The following is a 24,842-nucleotide window of genomic DNA, read 5'->3' as shown; positions in this document are numbered from 1 at the left end:
TAGAAAAAATTGAAACTACATTTATTAAACTTAAATCTAAAACACTATTAAATAAAATATATATTTCAACAGACTTAATACAATTATTAAAAAGTTAATACTTTTAAACGTGTATGTATTCGCAAACCTATTAAGTGAGCTGTTTTTTTCCAGTACTTTTACATTTTCAACTTCCTCTACTACCGTTTTGAAATTTTCTTCTTCTTTTGTTCCAACTTCTGGTTTGTTGTCAGCTTCAGCAATCTTAACATTATCATTTATCAACTTGCCTTTTTTAAGGCGATTTTGTAGCCTAGAGTAAACATGCTGCACAAAAACTACAATGTTTATTACAATATAAATACACCATACTGCAAAAGAAACTTTGTATAACTTTATTGTCAAAGCCAAATGTTTCAACTAACTTAAGTTTGATAAACATTTTAACAGTACTAGTTCAAGCTTTCTTTTTTCACAAGTGTTATGGTTTATTAACAAGGTTCTCAATGAATCTTTGCTCGAAGCAACTCAAGTATAGCTGGTGACAAAAAAAAATTATTGCATTTTTATAACGAGAAAGTGTTATATTTCGATTTTTTTTTTGAATTATGTAGAACCACAGAAAATAAAACATGCTTATCTTAAACGAATATAAAAACTTTATGATCTGTATTTTAAACAACAGTCATTATAATTTGTACAAAAAGCAATGTTTTTAGTCACTTTAAGAAACAAATCAAATAACAAAAACTAAGCTAGATTGCTGTTTTTATTAAAAATAAATATAATTTTGCTAATATAAACTAATATTATTTTACATAGTGTACTATCAAAACGTGTTTTTGATTAGGTGGTAATAAACGTCTTAATTCACATACGTGATAACAGATAGTATTTTACTTCTTTTATACTTTATTTTCGAAATTAATATTTATATTTTTAGTTGGAATTTATTCACTCGTTATTTTAGAAGTTTATAAAATTTTTTAAAGTTTTATTTTACGCTTCTTACATAAATTGCTTAGTTTTTTTTATATAAGCACAATTAAGTTTACAATCTAACAAAATTAAAAATAAATAAAAGTTTTATATACTTACTCAATTTCAAGCTTATACTTAAAGAAAGGTTTAAAACCATATACAAACTGAATAAGACTAATTTACGTTATTTAATAATATTCAAAATCTTATATCAATTTAGTTTAACAACATTGTTTATAATATTTACACAACAATACCAAAACTAAATTATACTAAATTTATTATCATTTTCGGACAGCTTTAATGTTGCTTCTGTAAATTTCGTAGTCAGAGAAATACAAACAAACAATATGGTCATACAAACCAATCGTTTAAAAAAATGTTTAAACTATAAAAAAAAAAATTCTAACGCTTGTTTTTTGAAAATATTTTTTTTAAAACTTATAGTTAATTTCAATTAAAATCATTTTTTTTAATAGTTAGCAAGCAATATAAACTAAACGTTTAACCTATTAATATATAAACAAGATTTGGATATTTCCTAATTTAGCACTGTGATTATTGATTTTAAAATTTGTATACGAATATATTTGTAGACATGAATCTTATGTTTGTGTTGATTTTTCTTCCACGCTAAGTAGTTTAGTTTTACCGATGTTTTTATGCTTAGATAATATTTTAAAATATTAGGAAGTACTGTGTAACTTAAATCTCTTAATTTGAGGAATTCATTGTAAACAAGTTTATGGAAATTAAACTGTTTAATACAATAACGTCATATCTTATTGTTTTATGATTTTTTCATTAAATTTGCTTAAAACACTTGTTTACAAAAACTTAGTGTAAATTCTTCTGGTATACTATCAAAATCCATCCGAGTTCAAAATCCAATCATTTTTTTTTCTCGAGTGGATTTTTAACGCGGGTAGATTTTGATCTCTAATGGATTTTGGACGTGTCTCATTTTTTTATTGTATTATGTTTTAGAAAAACTACTGTCATTTAATGACATGATAAGTTTGAAGTAAAGTACACTTGTTGAAAGCAAACTTAAGTTTATTCATGAACTTATGCTAAAAGGAAATAACAGTCAACAAGATATTAGACTGAAACAATAATCACTTTCGCATATTTAAATAAGAGCTTTAAACTAGGGTTTCCGAAACTTATTTTTATACTCGCTTTGTGCAAAATATTCATAAAAATTTTTTGTATCAAATATCACCTTTGAATTTCTAATTAGTTACGTTTTTTCGACTATTTCGGAAAGTTATAAGTTAAAAAAATGATAAAAGTAGTTTTATCTATGAAGATGTTACATTAGAAAGTATGCGAGTAAAAGTGCGTATTTTACATTAAAATATTAGCGCTAAGCAGTTAAAATTTTACTCAATTTTACTTAAAATAGGATTTTTCTTTTGTTTTAACCATACATTTGGGATAAATTTTGAATGGCAAGCTAAATTATTGAAATAGTAAATTAAATAAAGCAACTTTTTTAGCTAACCAAAAATCTGAAACTTTTTCTCTATTTTGCCTTTTTACTAGTTAAAATCTAGCATTTTTAAATTCGCTTCTTTCTGAAATTTGCAAGAATAATCACGACACAAATAGTCTTTGCGATAAAGTCAAAAAAAATGAAAACACTTTTTTTATTAAATCAAGCTTTGCCGGATAAACTTTAAACTGAATTCAGATCAAAGAGCAACCAGACTAGATTTTGAAAATAAAGATCTAGCAAGAACCAGAGATATATTACTTTTTAAGTAAAATTTTGGTTAGATCTAGGGCCGATGTTATACGCCAACTTGATCCAGTAGAATACTAATACTTTTACGTTTTTAAGAAGTGTATTACGTACTTATGTACGCACCTAGCTTATGCTGGTATTGTTTTATTTTTTTTTTCTATTTACATAAAATTAAATAAATTTTGTTTTTTATTTGGGTAGAATATAAAATTACTAGGAGAACATTTACTATTTTAAACTCTTTTTTTTTAATATTAGGTCTAAAACATCTATGAAGACCACCACAACTATCATATCATCTGTTGATAAATAACAGTTAAGTGTGTTTTATGTACCGCAGTTTCCTAGAAGGTATGCTAAATTGAATTTCCTGATAGTCCAATATAAAATTTTTAGATATTTTTTTTGCTTAATTATTATTTTTGGTTATTTTGAATTTAGTGTTAGGTTTTTTTATGGTGTTTTTTGTATAACAAATGTAAAACTTTTACAATTTGACGTATTTTATATAAAAAAAGACTAATAAAATTGTTTCTGTAGCAAAGTTTAAAAAAAAAAATTAACCAAGACAAATGTGTATAATGGAAATGGATGTTAACATACCTTAATAGATTAACACTTTTTTTAACTAGTCATTTTTAAACATAACTTGTTCCTTTTATCTATATTACTTATTTACATTTTATTAAAAACGTTCCAAAAGGTTTTTTTATTGTAAATCACAATCAACTAAACAATGAGCAGTTTTAACAACCACAGAAGTTTTGAAACTAAATAAAAAAAGCATCAAGCATACAAGTTTATGTTAAACTTTTGAGTGTGAAAAAATTTATAAGTTCTGAGTTTCAAATATAGTAAGATATTCAAATTAAAATGTTCAATCTTTATTTACTTTTGCAACTAATCTTCACCTTTTATAAATAACAAACATACTAGCTTTCAAAAAATTGTTATAGTTGTTAAAGAAGGGTCGGCAGGCAATTGGTGGTAGCGAGACGAGATAAAAAAATTCTTACTAAAACAAATAATCTTCGCAGTCAGCAACTGCAGTTTAAGTTACATTATAACCATTTTCATACCCTAGTTTTATTTTTCTCAAACCGCAATTCGCTGACCCCTTGTTTAAAACTGTATTCAAGGATCAAAAACAAAACACATAGCTTGTTCTAAACTTAGTCTAATTTAATTTGTTGAACAATAATAGACACTATTATGATATCAAAAAATGTAAACAAGTATACATAATTCACAAAAATTAGTATAAATCTTTTGAATGTTGCGTTGTTAGATAAGAGTAGTAAAAAAAGCAACTCTGAAGACCCGAAATCTCTCTTGCTAATTGTGTTGTTAATTTATACTCAATAACTTACACTTAAAATCGTAATTATAAGTAAAAGAATTTTTTTTTATATGTTTTCGAGTTTCTTGTTTTTTCGAAGTACGCTGACGTCACTATCTACTTCTCAATGCAAAAACTGAAGTATTTTTACACATGAAAAATTTAACGTTTCACTAGAAAAGTAGTATCACTTCATAAATGATGTCTAGTTACAAAATATTATTATGTTATTTAAAAAATTGTATTTTACAACTTTATTATCTACATAGGCGGCTTTGTATTAAGTTTTGAGTGTTCTATTCTAATCAAATGATTTGTTTTTAAAGTAAAATACTGGTTTGAAAAAAAAATACTTGAATGTTTAAATGATCATTTTATTTAAAATTTAGCTCATCAGCCTCAGAAAACTGATTAGCTTTAATGTAAGTAGTAAGATTGCAAATGGTTTACTTGAACTACTTAGATTATTTTAGAGTCACATATGTTATCCAATTACAAAGTATTAGACATTTTTTGAAACTGAGTTTGTAAAAACCTTTTTCTTTTTAAGTATTCAAAGTTTATTTCTATACACATATAAACGTTTTTAATTATTTTAAGTTAAAAGATTTTGTTTTCAAAAAGTATTTTACGTCTGTAATTACGTTTAAAGTTTGAAAGTAATTTATTTTTTTTACGTGAGGCTTTTATAATGTCCTGAATAGAAACTAAACATAGTCTAAATTTTAAATTGCTTTCTTCAAAAAACTAAGTTATAGTTTATTCAGTAGCTAAAAAAATACGTCTAGTAGGGTTTATTAGCGAGTTTTTCTGATTTTTTTAATAACAGTTTGATTCATAAATGTTTCATTATTAATTAAATTTAAGTAATTATATTTTAGCTAGTTTTAAGCTTTCATTAAAATCTATAAAAAAAATATTTTATAATTTTATATCAAGTTGTTTATTATACTTTATAGCTTTATACTGTTATTAAATTTTTGTATTTTATAGTTAATAAACGTTTCTAAATTTATTTTAAGAATCTGTGTTTTCAGATATGTTTGTTATTTATCAATTTAGTATAGTTGAAGAGTCTTACAGAAACCATTGTTTTGTAAATTTTTTTGAAATGTTAAGTTTGTATTTTTCTCCTTAAATGCAATTTTACAGCTGTGATTGTTGTTCGATAATAAAAATATACAAACAGTATTAGGTTCAAAAAGTAATGTCCAAATCATATTGTACTAGATCAGGGGTCGGCAGGTAGTTGGTGCTCGCGGGCCAAATTTCAAATTTTCAAAGTCCTCGCGGGCCGCAGTTTTAGTTTTAGTGACATTTGAATAATATTTTTGTTTCAGTCATACTAGAGAAAGTCTTACTTTTAATCACTTTATTAACCTTAATAACTTTTTGCTACACATATAATGCCTATTTAAATTATAATAAATTATTAGAATAAAACTCACATTGACTAATATCCCTAAGTCTTAATAAATTGTGTATTTTCTTAAGGACTTAGTAAGGTAGATTTAATGTTTTTTTAAATTTTACTTACAACCTAGCTCTCTGTAGAAACCGAGCTTGAAAAAAATATATGGGTACTTTTATACAATTTTTATCTTTTTAACCCTATTTACATATTAAAAAAAAAAAAAATTTTTGTTTTAAAACAGCTCACTCTCTTTAAACAACTCATTTATTACCTAATTAAAAGAAATAACACCTATTTGTATTGTAAAAAGCTTAAAAAAGTATATTAACATAAATAATTCTCGAATACTTTAACAAAGTATCTTATTAGTGATAAACTAGTTTGCTATATGGTTGTCACTTTAAAAGCAAATATATTTAAGATATATTAAACAATCATAAGTTTATTAAAAGTTCAAAAAGCTAAAAACTTGCTGTTAATCAAGCTTAAATACCTAATTAAATTATCGTTATTATAATAAAGTACACAATATTTAAGATGACAAAAAAGTTATAACTAGTAATTTACATTACAGTCATTTAAACTATTCTTATAATTCGAAGACTTATTCAAAGTGTTTAAAATAAAAGTATGACACACACCTGAGTTTAAAAAAATTATCTTAAACAGGTTTAACCTATTCTGAGTTTTTAAAATTTTTAAACATGCCTGTTTGTTTGTCAACTCTGTTTAAAATAAAGAAATAACAATCTTATTAACAGTGAATAACATATATAGCAAAAAATATCATAATTTAGTTTAAATGGACAAATAGGTTTATCAAAAATTCTTAACAAAAGTATAAAAGTTTATCAAGCCATTAATGAAATAAAAAAACTTTTTTTATTGAGCAATATAGCAATTCTTTATCTGCAATAAAAACATTGCATTTCAAAAGCGTACATGATAAATATAAGACAAACTATAAGAATTAAAAAACGGTAGTTAGGAGTTATTGCGAGAAACCAAAAATAAAACAAATCGCTAAAGTCAGTTCCAACAAAGCACATGATTATCTTAAGCAACTACTAACTAATCGAAGAAACTGTTAAGGCAAGCTATTAAGCAGCAAAACTAATTACTAAAAAGAATATACCATTTAGAACTTTATTTTCTAAAGAATTTATGTTGGTGGTAAAGAAAGAACTTTTTTAATCATCAATGAAAACAAGAAGTTGTGTTAAGAAAATGTCTGAAGATTTTAAAGCCGCATAAGTTAAATTAGGACTTTAATTAGTCTGTTAAGATGAGAGCACTAATACAACAATAATAGCTAATCTGAAAATTTTGCACAGAGGGGTTTTAACTAACTTTGATATTTTTGAAGAGTCTCTAGGTTTAATTACAATGCAAAGCACTACAATACATTTTAAAAGCAAAGGTGCAACGCACCAATATAAAGCTTTTAAAAATACAACTTTTTTTTCTGTTTTTAGTATAAAATCAAATAAAAAGTAAAATTAACTGTCTTATATAACATATCAGTATCAAAAAGATAATGTTAAGCTAAATGAATATGTTTTATAATAAAAAACATTATTATGGTAAACTTTTTGTTTCATATCAAGATTTTACTACTTTACATGTAAAAAATGTTTAAAATTCCAAGTCTTTTCAAAAATGCTCAAATTCAAGCTTTTTCTAGTTTTTTCATAAATTTTCAAATTCCAAGCTTTTCTGGGAACAAAACATAAATAATAAGTTTAATTTGCAACTATTTAAAGCAAAAACGCTAGCCTGAGTGACAAAATACTAGTCTGATGTTTTCGTATACAAAAAATAATTCAAGTCAAAATCTAAAAAAAAAGACTAAAATGGCCTGAGATTTGAAATATTCAAACAGTTTTGAATTGTGATTTTTTTTGTTAACAAAGTACAAACTTAATAAATTTACCATCCCTAAATCTAGTTTTTTTAAAAAGGTAGTTCCAAAAAACAACAATTGTGTATATTAGTATGCATATGCAACGCAAACAAATTAACTTATTTTGCCATAAAACATTGTTTGAAAAATAAAAATGCATGCCTAACAAAAAATATTTTAGTATATGTCATACACATTGTTTTAAATGTGTCTGTACACACTTAGCCGTTACATGTAGAAACAATAATGTTAGAAAGTTATACATAAACTAAACTTACAATTGAGACAAAAGTTATATTGAGTATAAACATGAGCATGTTTGTTCAATGGTGTACATAGAAATTTATTTAAAGTGCAAATAAAACTTAAAAAAAATCAATATGTATCAAGATTACAATGAAATAAACCTTATTTCTGTTAATTTTGTTTTTTTTAATGTTTTTATGCACACTCAAGTTTAACTTATAGTGATAAGATATCTATAAAAGAAACTTAGGTATAAAATAAGTGTTTAACATAATACCTAAATTGTAAAGAAATAACATTTTTGTTAATTACTATGCAACACTTATGTCAAAACGGAAATCATTTGCATTTGGTTTATTTATTAAATAGGTTTTATATAAATAACTTACAAAAACTAAGCACTCTTTACTTTTTTTTCATATAATTACTTGCTGTTGTAAGAAGAAAGCAATTGTGAAACTGAGAAAAAAAACTTGTTAGTCTGTCTTTTTCACATATTAAGCTATAGCAGTAAAGTCTGTTAACTACTTTGAAATTTTATACAGGAACTTATAACGAAATTCATCAAATAAAACCAGATTAACGAAAAAAATTTAACTTAAAATATATTTTTGCTCAGCGAGCCAGATTTATGTGCTCGCGGGCACAAAATTTTCTTTCGTGGGCCGCATTCCATTCACAAAATAAACGTGCTCGCGGGCCGCAGATTTACTCTTCGCGGGCCGCATTTGGCCCGCGGGCCGCAGTTTGCCGACCCCTGTACTAGATGAACTATTATTTACAGACATTGTAAAATAATTCAAAAATTTAATTTTAATCACAACGTTAGCAACTAAAATGTAAAAGTAACATACAAAGAAGTAAACTACATACGTCACTATTCTCAAGAAATAGTTGATTATAAACTTTTCGTCAAAACATGATTAAACAGATTTTATACATACAACTGTTAATATAAGTATAAACTTTATTATTGTACTTAAATACTTGCAGTGTTTTACTAGCAAAAACTTAAAGAAAAAGTACAATAAATTATATTACAAAATAAAAATTTGTCATTTTTCTAAGGTTTTCATCATTTCGTCAAAATGCTTCGGAGTTTGGTACCTAAAGTTTCGAAAAGCTTATTGTTTATAAAACAGTTAAGCCTTTCTATAAGGTTACTAGGAAATTTGTTTTTAAACACAATACCTTCTACCTCCTGTATTTTAAATTCTCATTTTGGGGCACTAATGAAAGTTCCTTATTACTGAATAGAAAGTAGTTTTATTAAACAGCTTTACGTAGCATATTTTAATTTTGCACAGTCTACACCTAAAAATAATTTTAAAGACAAGCACAATTAACTATTTTATCCATTTTATTTGTAAAACAAATGTAATAAGTTCAACCAAAATTTCATAACGATTTTGTAAGTTGTGGCAGTCATTCAAGTAATTTTTTCTTAATCTTTAAAAGTTTCTGGGTGGTGACATTCAACCCAGAATATTCAACCCATTATATCAAAAACCAATAAGCAAAAATGCATACCTGTTTAATAAATCTATTCACTAATAATTTTTACTGCATTAGAAAAAAGTGAAAATTTTAAATAAAATTAGTTTTGAAATTAAATAAATGTAAAACTAACTACTTTAATGAAAATAATTATTTAAAAGTTTTTGTGATATTTCAATATTTTGGTTTATTGTTTAAAATGTGATATTGAAATTTGTAACTTACATAAATTATTTAGACTCTGTATTGTAGTTTATTAAATTATTTAGTCAAATTTTCAAGTTTGGTAATACTTTGAAATTGTTTCTAAAACAAACATTTGATGTGATAGTATTGGTAGCAGTTGTATACTTGTTTTAATTGATTAATTTTATTAAGTAGAAAGTAAGTAATGATACTTTTATTTAGTTTTAAATAGTTTACGAAGTGTTTTGACTGTTAAAAGAAGACTTATCGAAACAATAGATTTTAATTTGTTCTTTAATAAATTTTTGCACATTATGTTTCTGAAACTTAATTGTTAAAACAATAATATACATATACACTGCCTTTGTCTTAAACAACTATACAAATTTTAATTAAACAAAGTTATGATAAAATATAGAATTTAATTTGTAAAAAGTTATAGAGATATTTTAAAACTTATCATTTAAAAATATGCAACAAGAATGAAGTCTGCCGTTAAGAAAATGAGTAAACATTAATTAGCAACTAAAGTGATTTTTTCAAATTCTAGTTTTAAATAATAAAATATTAAAGAATCAATAGACAATATAACTTGCTACTTAAAACATGAAACAGTTATAGTCAAACTTTTATACATAAAAAAAAAACAATGTTTAAATTTTGACAAACACTGTTGTTATATTACAAAAAATACAACTACAACAACTCAAATTCTTAAGATAGAAATTTTTATATATAACTTAAAGTACTTTACATGTAGTAAATTAACCTCACGCTGTAGTAAATAATCAATTGATAGTTAAAAATAGTAATCGATATAAAAGGTATAACTTATACTTAGTAAAAACTATACACTTCGGTATTTTTAAAGCTACTTTTAGCTATAACTCAAAAACTATTTATTATTTTATTGAATAAATAATGATTCTGAAAATTTTAGTATACCATAAGTTATATATAAATAAAATAAAAAAACATTAAAATAATTTGTTTAAAGAACTTGTTTTTATTAAAAATTGTGTCATCGGAATTTAAATTATCAGAATTTTAGTGTTGTCCACTTTTTAAAATCACAGTAAGAACTCTTACTATAGCTAATGCTTTGGAAAAATTTAACACATACTATTATTTGCTTTGATTTTTTCGACTATTATTGTTTAAATTGTTTGAAAGATTTAAGTAAACAAGAGTTGGTTTGTTGTTCAAGAATTACATTTACTTTATTTTGATTTTAAGAAACGAAGACAATTCCTTTTTCGTTTTAAGTATGAAATCGTTATTTACAACATATAATTATAGCTTTTAAACTGATGCATTTGTTTTATAAGCTTTAAAGTTTAAACACATACTTTTAATAATTCAATTATTTGATACCAGCATAACTTAAACTTACATAAATTTGTTTTAGATCTTAAAACACTTTAGTTTGGTAATATACTGTCACAAACTAATATTTGACCTACTCATTTAGGTTTTTTGAAGTTAAAGATGTGTTTCTTTATTTTTTTCTCAGTTTACTATAATTTTTTGTTATAAAAAGGTCATAATTTAAAAATTTCAAAATATTGCATAAAACATAATTTTATGTGTATGTACCTAAAAAAGCTTAGTTTCTTAAATATATGAATAACTTTAGCCACATAAAGATTAAGGTAGTATAAAATTTAACTTTTTTTTTAGTATTAAACACAATAATATATGTAAGCATCATACTACTAATATTTTTGTTATCATAGTGGGAACTATAAGATTGATTTAATGCTTTTAGAATTCCTATAAAGTCAGTTCGAGAAAAATTACCATAGTCTGAGTTTCTGTAAACTGACCAGTGGAAAATAATAAGTTTCTTAAGCTTTAGATCGCAAATGCTAGTTTTGAAAAAATCTAAAAAATTTAAAATAATTCAACAAATAAACTTAAGGGAATTTTGTACAGAACGGCTTTTCTTACTTAAAAAAGATCAGAAGCAATAAATGAAAATTAAAAGTAAAATTCTCAGTCTAGGGCAGGGGTCGGCAGGCAGTTGGTGCTCGTGGGCCAAATTACAAGTTTTCAAAATCTTCAAGGGCCACAGTTTTAGTTTTAGTAGTATTTGAATAATCTTTTGGCTTTAGTTTTGGTCACACCAGAGATGATTTTACTTTTATTCACTTAATTACTTAAATTAATTTTAGCTACACATAAAATGCCTACTTAAAATATAACTATCTATTGCAGTGCTTCTGAAATGGGGTTCCGCGGAACCCTAGGGTTCCGCGAAGCCTCTCAGGGGTTCCACGAAGTCTTTCGAAATTTAAAAAAGAACATTTATTTAATTAAACATTTATGTAAAATTAAAATTAGGGGTTCCGCGGAAAAGTTGAGCTTTGGAAAAGGGTTCCGCCACTAGAAAAAGGTTCAGAAGCACTGATCTATTGTAATAGAATTAACATTGTTTAGTATACTTAAATCTTAATAAAATATGTACTTTTTTAAATACCTCTTAAGTTAAACTTAATAAAAAACCTATATTATTTTACTTACAACTTAAATCTCTATAAAAACCGAGCTTGAAAAACCTTTATGGGTCACTTTTTTACATTTTTTTATATTATGAACCACCTTTTAATACTTTAAAAATAGTTAACTTTAGAAAATAGTTTTTGCGTCTTAAATAGTTTACACTATTAGAAAATTCTGTAATTATTTAATTAAATAAAATTAATACCTATTTATACTGTAAATAAGCTAAATCAAATTTTTTATCATGAATAATGCTTGAATACTTTAATAAAATACCTTATAAGTAATTAATTAGTCTTTTACACCGTTGCCACTCTAAAAGCAAAAATGTCTGAATTATATTAAAAGTTTACTATAAGTTAAAATACCTAAAATCATTCTGTTAATCAAGCTTAAATACATAACTAAAGTATCATTATTATAAAAAAGCACAATATTTAAATAGACAACAAATTACAATTAGTAAACTACACTACAGTCATAAAAACTATTCTGAGAATTCGGAGATATATTCAAAGTGTTTGAAATAAAGTTTCAGATAAACCTGAGTTTTATTAAAGTTTCTTAAACAGCTTTAACCTAGTCTGAACTAAAAAAAATTAAACTAGCCCGTTAGTTTGACAACCCTGTTTAAAACTAAGTTCACAAGATAAAGATATACCGAAGTATATTAACAATTAATTAATTATTTGACCAAAATAATTATTATTATTCAGCTTGAATGGGCAATTAAGTTTTTAAACAATTTTAACAAGTTTATAAAAAATTATTAAACTATTAATGAATTAGAAAAACGTATATTTTATTGAGCATTATAGCAATTCTTTATCTGCAATAAAATATTGCTTTTAAAAAGAGCAAATGTGAATAAAACACCAGCTATAAGAACTATAATACGTTAGTTTGGTGTTATTGCGAAAAACGACAAAAAAATACGCTTAAGTCAGTTTCAACAACTCACACAATATGTTTCAGTAACTACAAACTGACCAGAAAAAACTGTCTAGGCAAGTTATAAAGTTGCAATAGTTATTACTAAAAAAGATACCGTTAAGAGTTGAAAACTTATTTAAGCAGTTTGTGTTTGCGTGAGTAAAATAATTTTATTATTTCTTCAATATCAACAAGAATTTCTGTCTAGGAAATGTCTGAAGATTATAAAGTCGCATAAACCAAATTAAGCCTTAAATCAATCTGTTAAGACCCGTGAACTGATAAAACAGACATTGCTCATTTCAGAAACTTTATTAAAGGTGGTTTAACTAATTTTGATATTTTAGAAGAACTTTTAGGTTAGTTCCAATACAAATTACAAAAATTCTAAAAAAATTTCAAACTAGCAGGGTTGCCACTGTTTAAGTCAAAAAAAAAAACTAGCTAGAGTGAGTATAAACTAGCCTGAGTCTAAAATTACTTTAATCTAATAATCAATAGAACAGCTAGCCACAAGGTTGACAATTTGGTAGTAAAGTTTTTTATTTTACAACATAGGTAAAAAGTTGCATTTCTGAAATGTTTGTTTCATAGTTAAAATGTAAACAAATGTAAATTAGTCACGTGTACAAAATGAGCCAATCACGGTAGGTGTTTAATTTTCGAACGTATTTTCTGACAAAAATGACAAATTTTAATTTACACATAGTTTGTTTTTGAAAAAGTACTTTTCTGCATGCTCTTTTTTACTAACTAGACCGAATCGGCCGGAACCGGATCCGGATTTTTTTCAAATTAAAACCCGGCCGAAACCGGATCCGGATTTTTCTTTCATATCAAGATTCAGCCGGATCCGGATATCAGACAAAAATGGCAATATCTGGCTGGATCCGGACCCGGATAGTGAGTCCGGTTCATCACTACTTAATATTTGCTGAGTCAGTAAAATAAAAAAATCTATTTTTCATAGTTTTTTAATTTTTAGTTATTGAAATGTTTTATTTTGATATTTAATATGTTTTGCTAAATAAGGTTAGGGATAATGATATAAATAAATAAAACATTTTTATAACCTATGAAAACTTTGCTGACTCAGCAAATATACGGTTAAACACCTAGATGTTACAATAGGGTAGCTGTCTAAATTGCGCAAGCGTACAAAATTGCACGAGGGGACAAAATTGAACGAAAACACAAATTTGCACGAAGATACTTTTGCACGAAGACTAAATTGCACGAGAGCACAAAATTGCACAAAGATAAAATTGCACGTAGACAAATTTGCACCAAGGTTCACTTTTGCACGAAGAAACTTTTGCACAAGGGTTTATTTTTGCACGAGCAGACAATTTTGCACGCAGACACTTTTGCACGAAGGGTCATTTTTGCACGAGTGACAATTTAGCACGGATGGTAAATTTTGCACGGGTTTTATTTCCTTCCCAGGGACGGGTCCAAAACTGCGCGTAGACATTTTTGCAAGAGGGGACAAAATTGCACGAGAAAACTTTTTTGCACTAATAAAATTTATATAATATTAATGAAGTAAAAAAATCAGAATTAAAAAAATTGATAACTAAATAACAATATACGAAAAAATATTATATAATATTAAAAAAACTAATATTATCTGAATTATAAAATTTAATAACTAAATAATTGAAACATTAAAAAAAAACTAAGTAAAAAATAACAAATCGATTACAAAAAAAATATTAAGTAAGAAATAACTAATCAAATAACGATAAAAAAAATATACAAGCTAAATAATATATACATATACAAAGTTTTTAAGTAAAAATTAATTATTTTAAAGTAAAAACAAAAATTAAATTTTAAATAGATTAAAATAAATAATAAAAAAAAGTCAGAATTTATAAAACCAAATAACTAAATAAAAAATAGATTTTTTTTTTAATCAAAATTTTATAAGATTTATAAAAATTAAAAATTAATACTTTAAATATAAATACATTATGTAAAACTCCAAAACAAAAACTAATAAAATTATTAAAAAAAGTCAAAATAAATGAAATAAATAATTAAATAGATTTTAAATAAAAATAAGTAAAAAAGTCAAAATGAACAAACTAAATAATAGACAAAAATCATTCAAAAAAAAAATTTATATAAATAAAAATAAAAACTAGATTAAAAATAAAATTCTAACCGTTATTAAAATAAAATTACCAAATTTAGTTTTGTTTATACTAATAAACTTTTTTGCATAAAATAGAAGTTAACTAATTGTAGCTGTTGTATTATTTTGTTTTTTTAATATTAGTCAAAATCTTGTATCTCCTTTTTCTTCTAAAAAAGTAAGAAGAAAATTGCTTATGACAATGCTTTTTCGCAAGTTTGGGTTAGATAAAGAGAAAAAACAGAGCAGGAGAAACTTAAGAGCTATTTAGAGTTAAGCGTGTAAAAATAGTGATGCAATTAAGATAAAGTTTAGACAAATAGAAAATATTGATATATAAATTATGTTTAAAACTTTTATATATAAAAAAAAATAAGTATAATTTGTGGAAGTATACGGCCAAAACAGAACTTTCTGTACAATGCACAATAAGAATTTCTACAGACGGATATCTCCTTTCTAAATTTATTTATTGTCACACTATTTTGCATGCTCGTTTTTTTCTGTGCTAAATTATTTTCGTGCAATTTTGTCCCCTCGTGCAATTTGTACGTTCGTGCAATTTAAATTTATACCTATGTAAATTTTTTTTATTTAATTTTAAATTTAATCTTGTTTTCATATTTCATATTGAAGTTTAGTATAATTTTAATTTAATTTAAGTTTACATCAATATATGTTTATTCTTTAATAAGAGATATTTTTATTTAAATAAAATCCTAGTTAATATTTTATTAAAAACTTTTAAACTTATATTAGTTTTCAAACACAATAATTTAGTTTCAATTATAAAAAAAGCATATAAATAAATAAAATAAATGAATAAAATCATTATAAACCTTATTAACTTAAAGTTAATTACATTAATACGTGCTTATTATTTTTTATATAAAATATTAAAGTTTCAATATATTTTTTTTAAGTTATTTCAAGTTATTATTTTTATGCAAAATTGACCCTCTGTGCAAAACTGTCTGTCGTGCGAAATTGACCTTCCGTGCAAAATTGTAACTCGTGCAAAATTGAGCTTCCGTGCAAAATAGTCTTCGTGCAATTTTGTGCCGCGTGCAAACTAGTCTTCGTGCAAAAGTATCTTCGTGTAATTTTGTACACTCGTGCAATTTTGTTCTCGTGCAATTTAGTCCCCATGTGCAATTTAGTAACTTCGAGCAATTTTGTCTTCGCGCAATTTAGACCCGTTCCAGTTACAATAGGACCCTTATATACTAGTACAAAAATGTCTTTAAAACATTTCAGCAAAAGTTTATTTTAAGCCAAAATAGTTCATATATTTAACAGTGTTCTTTTATAATCTGATTTTGATTATAAATTTCAAGCAGTAAGAAAGGTTAATGTTGCATTTATTATTTATGAGTCTAGTAATACTGTTTTACTTAGTTATTTAAAAAATAAGTTACTGGATTAGTTATACAAATGGTCACAAAAATAAATGATATGTATTTTCTACATTAAATTTTAAAAGTATTTAGCCTTGTTAAAATAAACATGTTCATTAAGTTAAATTTCCACATACTTATTATCACATAACTAATTTATCACTTAAATTTAAATATATAAATGTAAATTTAAATAGTTTAATTTTAGATAAAATGTCGTACATAAAATAATATGAACAAAATAAGTTAAAAAATCCAAAAGAATTCATTTTAATGAAATCAAATTTTATCTTATTTTTTTAATAATTATATGTACTAAATTATACTAAATTTGAAGTTAAAACAAAAAATGTTTGAATTAATAATACAATCATTAAAGGATACATTTTTTTAAATATTATTTTAAATTAAAAAAAAGTATCATAAACTTTTTAACTGTTTTAAAATTATTGGCTTTTAAATTTTTTTTACATAAATTTGAACTATTTTACTTTAGATGTCTTGTAAACTAAGTTAAAAAGTACTTTTATGTCCTTATAAAAAACTGATTATAAGTGATGTACATTAATTGATAACAAAAATAGGATTAGTGTTCATACATTAAACAATTTAGTTATTTAAGTCTTTTTTTAAATAGATTTCAATGATTATGTCATTAGATAAAATAAATAAACTACAAGATTTGAAATATTTAAATTCTATTTAATTGTAAAAAGTCTTATGTTTAGTTTGTAATGAAATTGCACCTTACAGAGTTGACAAAAAAACTTGAAAAACCTGGAATTAGAGAATTTTTGAAAAAAAAAACCTGGATAAAACTGGAGAAACCTGAAGTTTAAAACAATATTTATAAGTTAAACAGAAAAATTTTGATTTGACACAAAAAGTCTACCATATAAAAAAAAATTGTGTCAGTCTCAAAAATATTTTTTATCAAAAAACACATTTAAAGTATGTTTACAGTATATTTTAAAGTTAATTAATGTTAAATTAAAAGAGACCCAAAAATGTACTTATAAAACTTGGAAAAATTAAAAACCTGGAGAAAATTTGCCACCAAAATTTGGAAACCCTGACCTTAATATGAACCTTGAATTAAGTATGCTTTTAGTTCTTGAATTATGAATCTTAAAAATTTTAATGAATGGTTTATAAAATAAACTTTGTTAAATATGTACAGTAACCTCTCGTTTATTTACGCACACTGTGTCCACAGAAAAAATGCGTAAAGATATGAGAGATCGTAAAGATACGAGAGGTACCAAATATACTTACTACAATGGCTGTGTTTTTGATACTGCTTCTAGTTATAAACAGACTGGAGACTTCTCCACTTTTAAAAATTTGTTTACTTTATTTATAAATATGAAAACAAAAGATAAAACTATACATATACTAAAAAAAAGGATTTAAATTTTTATAAAATAATAATACTTGTTTAAAAATTTTACTAATTTTAATAATAATAACAATAAACAACTGAGATTTGTGTTAATTGAAAGCTCTATATTTATTAAGTATCACTGCTACCTTTTGCTAGGAAGTTTCATTTCATTTCTTTTTTAGATGTTTATTCATATATAGGGCAAAAGTGCTGTATTATTTACTTGTGTTTTAAACTCTCATTATTTCATTATACTTTCATTATTTAACAAAGTCATATTTTTTTGAGAATTTTAGTTTAATCTCTTATTGTTAACAAAATTTCTGATATACTGAAGTATTATAAATGTTTATTAGTTAGTCAAAGAACATAATTTTACAAAGTCTAATTATATATAGAGGTGATTTAGCATTTAGTAACATATTTTAAGTTAAAAATATACAACAAACCTAATTTGTGCAACATTAAAGCAAATTGGAATTATATTTTTAGATTTTTTCTAGAATTATAAAATGCGTAACTAAACGAGAGTGCATAAAGTCATGAGTGCGTAAAGATGCGAGAGGTTACTGTAATGATTATTTAATAAAAGTAATACAAAAAAAAAAAGACTAACTTAAAACTATTTTTTAAAATTTAATTTATATTTTAATAATTTGGAATTTGACAATTTAAAAAACAAACTAGAAAGTTCAGTAATTTTGAACAAAAATCACAAAAAAAACCTAGAAAAACCTGAAATATTTTACAATCTTAACATGTTCCGTAGTAACTTTTAGACTTAACACAAAAAATCTATCATATAGTAAAAACGTTTGTCATCATCAAAAAAATTTTTTTTTTTTTAACCACAATTTCAAGTAATTTTACAGTATCTTTTTAACATTTATATACTGTTTAACACAGTTGTCACCTTAAACTTAACTTTGAACTTAAAATAGACCCAGAAATGTGTACTTTTAAAAACCTGGAAAAATTTCAATAACCCTAAAAAGTTTTTAAAAAACTAGTGGCAACCCTGTAAATTTAAAAGTATTTAAGTATTTTAAAAGTTTTTACAATTTTAACTTTATTATTTAATCTCATAAAAATATGTTAAAGAATGTACAAACTCTTCAAATACAGTTCATTTAATATATGGATGTTATAAGTTTAACAGGCAGCAATTGTTCAACAACTCCTAATTTTAAAGTTTTTAATAAAAAAAACAAGTTTCCTTTTAGCCCTGGTTAGATGAAAAATTGTTTATAGTACTACAAAAAGAAGAAAAAGTTTTAAATTTTACTGAACAACCATTTAATGCTGCCTTTTAAAGTTATAGTAACCTTATGTTTTATATACTTAATTTTCACATATACTAAGAAGTATTGTATTAATGAACTAAGAACAATACTTTATTAATATTTATTTTGTTTTGTTTAACCAATTATACTAAAATGCTTAATAATAGTTTCATTTTAAATCCCTTTGGCTATTTCTTTTTACACTTTAACAAATTTTCACAAAATAAGTTTAACAAGCATCAAATTAAGTACAATTTAAATATTTTTTGCTATTTTCTAATAGAGAAAAATTTATAGGTATAAGATTGTAGAAAGAGGAATATGTTTTTTTGGGAATTTAAAAATTAGGATACCTCAGGCTTTTTTTAGGTTATAAAGTATAGTTTTTATTAGTTTTTCAGGACAGTTTTAAAGCTTAGAGAGGCAACCATAATTTAAATTTATGCTGAACATGCTGTTATAATTTTTTCTACACAGGTAGGCCAAATAATCTGGAATTTAAAAATTATGGAAAAATTCAAAAATCAGGTATTTTATATTAATTGAAAAAAAAAACTAAAAGTTGAAAAAACTCATGGGGTAATATTTAGTTTTTAACATTTTAATATCAGTGTGACTATTTTTCAGAAAGTTTCAACTATTTATAGAAAAAAATTGAAGTTTAGTAGTTAAAAAAATGTTTAAACTTTTTAAATATAATTAATATACAGTAAGTTAATTATACTAAGTAATTTTTCACATACCAAAATTTAATTAATGTTCTAATTTAACTCCTAATCAAAAATGTTGTTTAATGTGAACTTAAGAAATATTTATCCAAAACATATTGAAGTAGTATCTTCAAAAATATTCAAAATTAGGTAATATAAACTTTAACAATTGTTTTAAAATACATAAAAATAAATATGTTATAACATTTTTTTACTAATTATTATTATAAATAAAGTTATTTTATTTATGTTCTGAATTTTACCAGGGTTTTAAGTATAAACTTGGTATACATTAAGGGCTGCCATACACTCAGAACATTTTGTGTTTTTTTTAACCTCAGGCTGTCTAAGGTTAGCTTATTTCTTAAAAAATCTCAGAAAAGATTTCTTTTTAGACTTAGAATGAGATTCACTTTTTTATTTTCAATATTTTTGTTTAAAATATATAAAGAGTCTAGTAGAGAACCTTGAAATTATTTAATAAAAAAAAAAAATTAAGGATTACTTAAAACAGCTTAAGTTCTACAAGGACAGTATTTGGGTCATATAAATGTCAACCATGTACTTTGTCAAAAAATAACATTATATGACTTATATATATTATTAATTTATATAAAAATGTTTTGTGAAATGTTTTTCAGTTTATTTACTTCATGTTAATTTATAAAATATTAATAATAATTAACTTTGTAAGTTTACAATAAATAGAATTATTTAAGTAGCAGTTTAATACAGAATTTTAGAAAATTGAAATCAAAAATTTGTTCCACATTATACTTAAAATGTATGAATGTAAAATGTAAAGTTTAAATACATAACCAAATAGTTGAATGTATAAGTCTAAATTCCAATTAATCAGGTTATGCAAGCTAGTTTGTCATATAGATTACATATATATGTATATACATATTGTTTTAATATTTAAAATTTGTATAGAATACAAAATATCTCAAGTAATATTTTTTCTTAAAAAATCTGACTGAATTGGAATGATTGATCTTACTTATGTAGTTATTATACTAGCACCTTTAGGTATTTAATCTTTATTTACACCAACTATACTAAAATTATGTATTTCAATTATACTAATAGAATAACTTAGGAACTAAGACTATTTTGATGTAAATCAGGGTAAGTTAATTTACTTAGGTTTGCTGTTTTTATTAATAAGGTAGCAAATCTTAGCTTACTTACTAATATATAATTTATAGTAGATATATGATTGTAATACAACCGGCTGGAAAATAAACTTTAAAAACCATAAAAAAAGCATGGATACTACTGATAATTCGAATCACAGTTTGTGGGTTGGAGGCCTTCACCTAGATGTGCAGGAGGGTGACCTGAGCAGCACTTTTACCAATGCTCACAACATCAGATTATGTAGGGACATCTCAAGCAATGTGTCGCTCGGACACGCCTACTTGAACTACCACCAAGAGGCTGATGGTAAGATTGATGTAATGTATATAATGATGTTTGCATTTGTATAAGGCTAACTAAATTTTTAAAATGATAAATAAATATTCTTAAGGAATCATACGTTTTTTAAGTTGTTAATTCATGTCTCCGTATATATTTATATTTTTTGTTTAGATGTTAAGGTATGAAACTTTTTTAAAGTTTTTAAAAATTTTAAAGAAGCTTCTATAAAATATCGTAATATTACAGCTGAAGCAGCCATTAAAAAGTTCAATGGTAGCATGATGAAAGGCCAGAAGATCCGAGTGATGTGGAGCTCCCACACTCTAACGTCAGGTATGCACAGTTGCAATGTGTTTGTGAAGAACTTTCCGAACAATTACGATGAGGGCAAGCTCGAGGAAACCTTCGAGGCTTATGGCGCTGTGCTATCTTGTAAGGTAAGTTTTTTTTAATTTAATTAATTAAAAAATTAAATTATGTAGCTTTCTAGGCAGTGTTTTTTATTACCTTAAATAAAATGAATAAAACTTTTAACTTTGGCTTTTATACAAAAGAAATACTCAAGTATCACGGTAACTCAACACATTTATTACTTTTATGGATATCAGTTTTGCTAAGGTAAATGTTTAATATAGAATACCACAAATAGATCATGCAAGGTCATTACCCGGACGGTACGCCATCTCAAAAGCACGGCTACGTCCAATTCGAAAAGGAAGAAGCTGCTTCTAACGCCATTGAGAAGTTGAATGAGACTGAACTCGATGGAAAAAAGGTTTGTTTTAAAAGAAGTTATAATTTTACACTCACATAACGGTTTATCTGCGCACTTTAGCAAGTTTGACATCATCTTCTAAAACTCAAGTTACTTTTCGATAAAGTATGTCTGAGACTACAATTTTTATACTTGTTTCTTTAGGTAAGAATTTTATTTAATCAGTTTTTAATAAGTACGTTAATTTTGTTTCAAAAAGTATATGGTGTCAAGTGTATGAGTTGCTTTTCGATTATCTCATCTTTAATATAACATTAAAATCCTAAATGATTAATTGATATTAAAAAAAGATAAAAATGTATATTTGTTTCAAGGACTAAAAACAGCGTAATTACTTATTTTGCTTCAACAAAATTATTTGTTTAAGTCAAAATATCTGCATGGTCTTAATTTTTGATTGCAATAAGGCTTTTTAAACTGATTAGTATTAGATAAAGCTAAAAACACAAATATAAACTAAAAGTTCTGCGTACACTTTTATTTTATGTCTATGTTCTACTGGGGTGTTAGTTTTTTATGCTGTTATACAGTATATCTTATTATATTCTTTAGTTAACACAGTACTAAGTTATTTTAAAGATAGTGAAATTAATTGATTATTATATAAAAGTTTACTTTGTCTTTTATTCATGTGGCTCGTCTAAAACTAGTTAATACACTTTTGTAGGTTGTCGTTTGTCAATACAAACCTAGGAAGAGGCGAGCAAATAACAGTGACGAAACCTTCACTAACTGCTTTGTCAAAAACTTTGGCACCTCTCTCACTGAAGAGCAGTTAAAAGAAAAGTTCGAAGTAAATAACTTTTTATTATTCTGTTTTCATACTAAGAATTTTTATTAGTATTTATAGCAATTCTAGTGATATTTTTAAGCTACTTTGTTTTAAATTGCGAATGAGTAAATACTGCTTCAAAGTGATGTTAGTTAACAACACAACTCATGATTTTAGGTACACGGAGAAGTGACAAGTGTTAAGATAATGAAGGACAATGCAGGCAACAGCAGAGGATTCGGATTCGTGGATTTTATTGACCACCAAGCAGCAGTTAATGCAGTGAAAATTCTCAACAATAGATTTGTTGGAGGTTTTTTGAATATTTCACTTAATGTAATGTTGTAGAAAGTAGTAAGATTTTGTTTACGCAAACTACGTAAAACCAAAGCAAAATTTTGATACTTTCAATTATTTACATGTACCTATTACATTTGAATTCAATGAACAGAAAAACAGTTGTACGTTGGACGCGCCAAGAAAAAGACCGAGCGCAAAATTGAGCTCACGAAGCACATGGAGCAGATGAAGGTCAACGCAAAGCACTGCACGCTGTTCGTTAAGAATCTTGCGGCGTGGATGAGAGAGGACGATCTGCGACCCCTCTTCGAAGTTTATGGGGCCCTCAATGATATTAAGGTTTGTCCAAACAGCTCATTCAATTACTTGAATACTAAATAGCACAATTTTAGTGTATGTTAAATTAAATAAAAATAGTTTTGATTATAAACTCTATAACAAGTTTATACTGTTTACTTTAAGTTTGCAAAATAAACTCATTATATAGAGATGATTTTTTGTTACAGCCCAGAAAGATTTTAACGCAAACCAATAAGTACACGAACATTTACTTCTAGTTAAAATGATTTAATAACTAAGTTCATACTTTTTATGCTCTGAACATAAATAATAAAGTTTTTTCTATCAATCGATTGTTTAGGCAGTATTTTTAAACTTTGTTTAAGCAAACTCGTTTCATGCTTAAAGGTTGTGTTCAGAAATGAAAAAGCAAGTTTTGCCTTTGTCCACTATGCCTTTGCTGACGCTGCTAAAACTGCCCTCACAGCAATTAACAACAGTGCAATGAGCATCAAAGTCGAAGCGTACAAGACGAGAGAGGAGGTAGAGCGAAGCAGGGCTGCAGTGCAATTGGAGGCAGAACAATTGGCCCAAACAATGGGTAACATGGTGAGTCGGGTTGTTGTGTTTAATAAAGTTTTAGTCATGCTGGTGTCAGGATGCTACTTTGAATAGAGCAGCTTCCGTTTACTTCTTAGTTCCTTTTTTTACAACTTTTAGACATTTTTGCAAAAGGGATACTGTTTTTCAACAAATATCCAAAATTTTAAAATGTTTTAACAACAATAGTTGACCTGTTGTTACGTCAAAATATTATAATTAACTTTTTATTTGCTTTCAGAACTTGAACGAACGCCAGCAAAACTACCCAGCGCATCTTCCAGCACGGAGTCAACCACGGAGTCTATTAGTGAGACTTCATGTTCAAGTGACCGTCAACGGGGTATCAATGAGACCTCCAGCTCAAGCGGGCAGCAACTCCGCGGTTTAAACGCGTAGAAGATGCTGCACCTTGACATTTAGTGCGTTTTATCGCTGAATAAACTTTAGAGAAAAAGTTGTCTTAAATTAGTCCACATCCTTGGTCGAAAACAGTAATTAGTACCTTTGTTAAAAGATAATAGAAATAACTATTAAAGATGGTTGTTGTATGAATTATTAATCTATATTTTAAGCGATATAAGGTAGGCCAATATCTATCCATAAAAGCAATTATACTTAATGTAAAAAGTTAAAGTTTCACATTAATATCAAATTTGATTCAGATTAATACATACCAAACACTAAAGTTGGTTCTCATTATAATTTTTCTTGTTAATATTGATTATTTTTTCAACTTGTTAATGTTCTTTTATAGTCTAGTTTCTATTAAACACTAGATGCAAGCTAGCGGTAGTTCACTAAGCAAAGATTGACTGATTCCAGGCTTAAGCTCATTAGCCGGTGTTTTCGTTCGTATTCGATACGAGCGTACCAGTTGTCTTGCTTAGCGAATAAAGTATTTACTGTGCATAATAAGGACAACGCCGACGTCACTGATCAATACTAGCGAACGGTTGCTTCATGTGTTAACATGGTACGTCGTTTGTGAACTGATGAATGCAAGTTTTTCGGTTGCAACTGACTGATGAGTCCTAATAAAGACGA

At 25.5% G+C, this 24,842-nt stretch overlaps 1 protein-coding gene across 1 annotated transcript; it reads left to right on the top strand.

Moving 5' to 3' along the window:
• Positions 1-20,915: 20,915 nt before the first annotated feature.
• On the top strand, positions 20,916-24,186 carry LOC145836328 (polyadenylate-binding protein 4-like). Its single transcript, XM_082944138.1, has 8 exons — positions 20,916-21,093; positions 21,316-21,506; positions 21,719-21,844; positions 22,512-22,637; positions 22,794-22,929; positions 23,068-23,255; positions 23,604-23,804; positions 24,037-24,186. The coding sequence occupies exons 1-8, from the start codon at positions 20,916-20,918 to the stop codon at positions 24,184-24,186; spliced, it is 1,296 nt and encodes a 431-aa protein (XP_082800264.1).
• The last annotated feature ends 656 nt before the right edge of the window (positions 24,187-24,842 follow it).

The sequence above is a fragment of the Thalia democratica genome, chromosome 5, assembly GCF_965202585.1.
Source record: "Thalia democratica chromosome 5, ktThaDemo2.hap1.1, whole genome shotgun sequence".
NCBI lineage: Eukaryota > Metazoa > Chordata > Thaliacea > Salpida > Salpidae > Thalia > Thalia democratica.
This window is presented reverse-complemented; position numbering and strand designations above follow the sequence as displayed.

Coding starts and splice junctions, on each gene's coding strand:
- LOC145836328 (XM_082944138.1), top strand. CDS start 20,916: ATGGATACTACTGATAATTCGAATCACAGTTTGTGGGTTGGAGGCCTT. Junction 22,930..23,067: donor CAACAATAGATTTGTTGGAG/GTTTTTTGAATA, acceptor TTCAATGAACAG/AAAAACAGTTGTACGTTGGA. Junction 23,805..24,036: donor CCCAAACAATGGGTAACATG/GTGAGTCGGGTT, acceptor ATTTGCTTTCAG/AACTTGAACGAACGCCAGCA.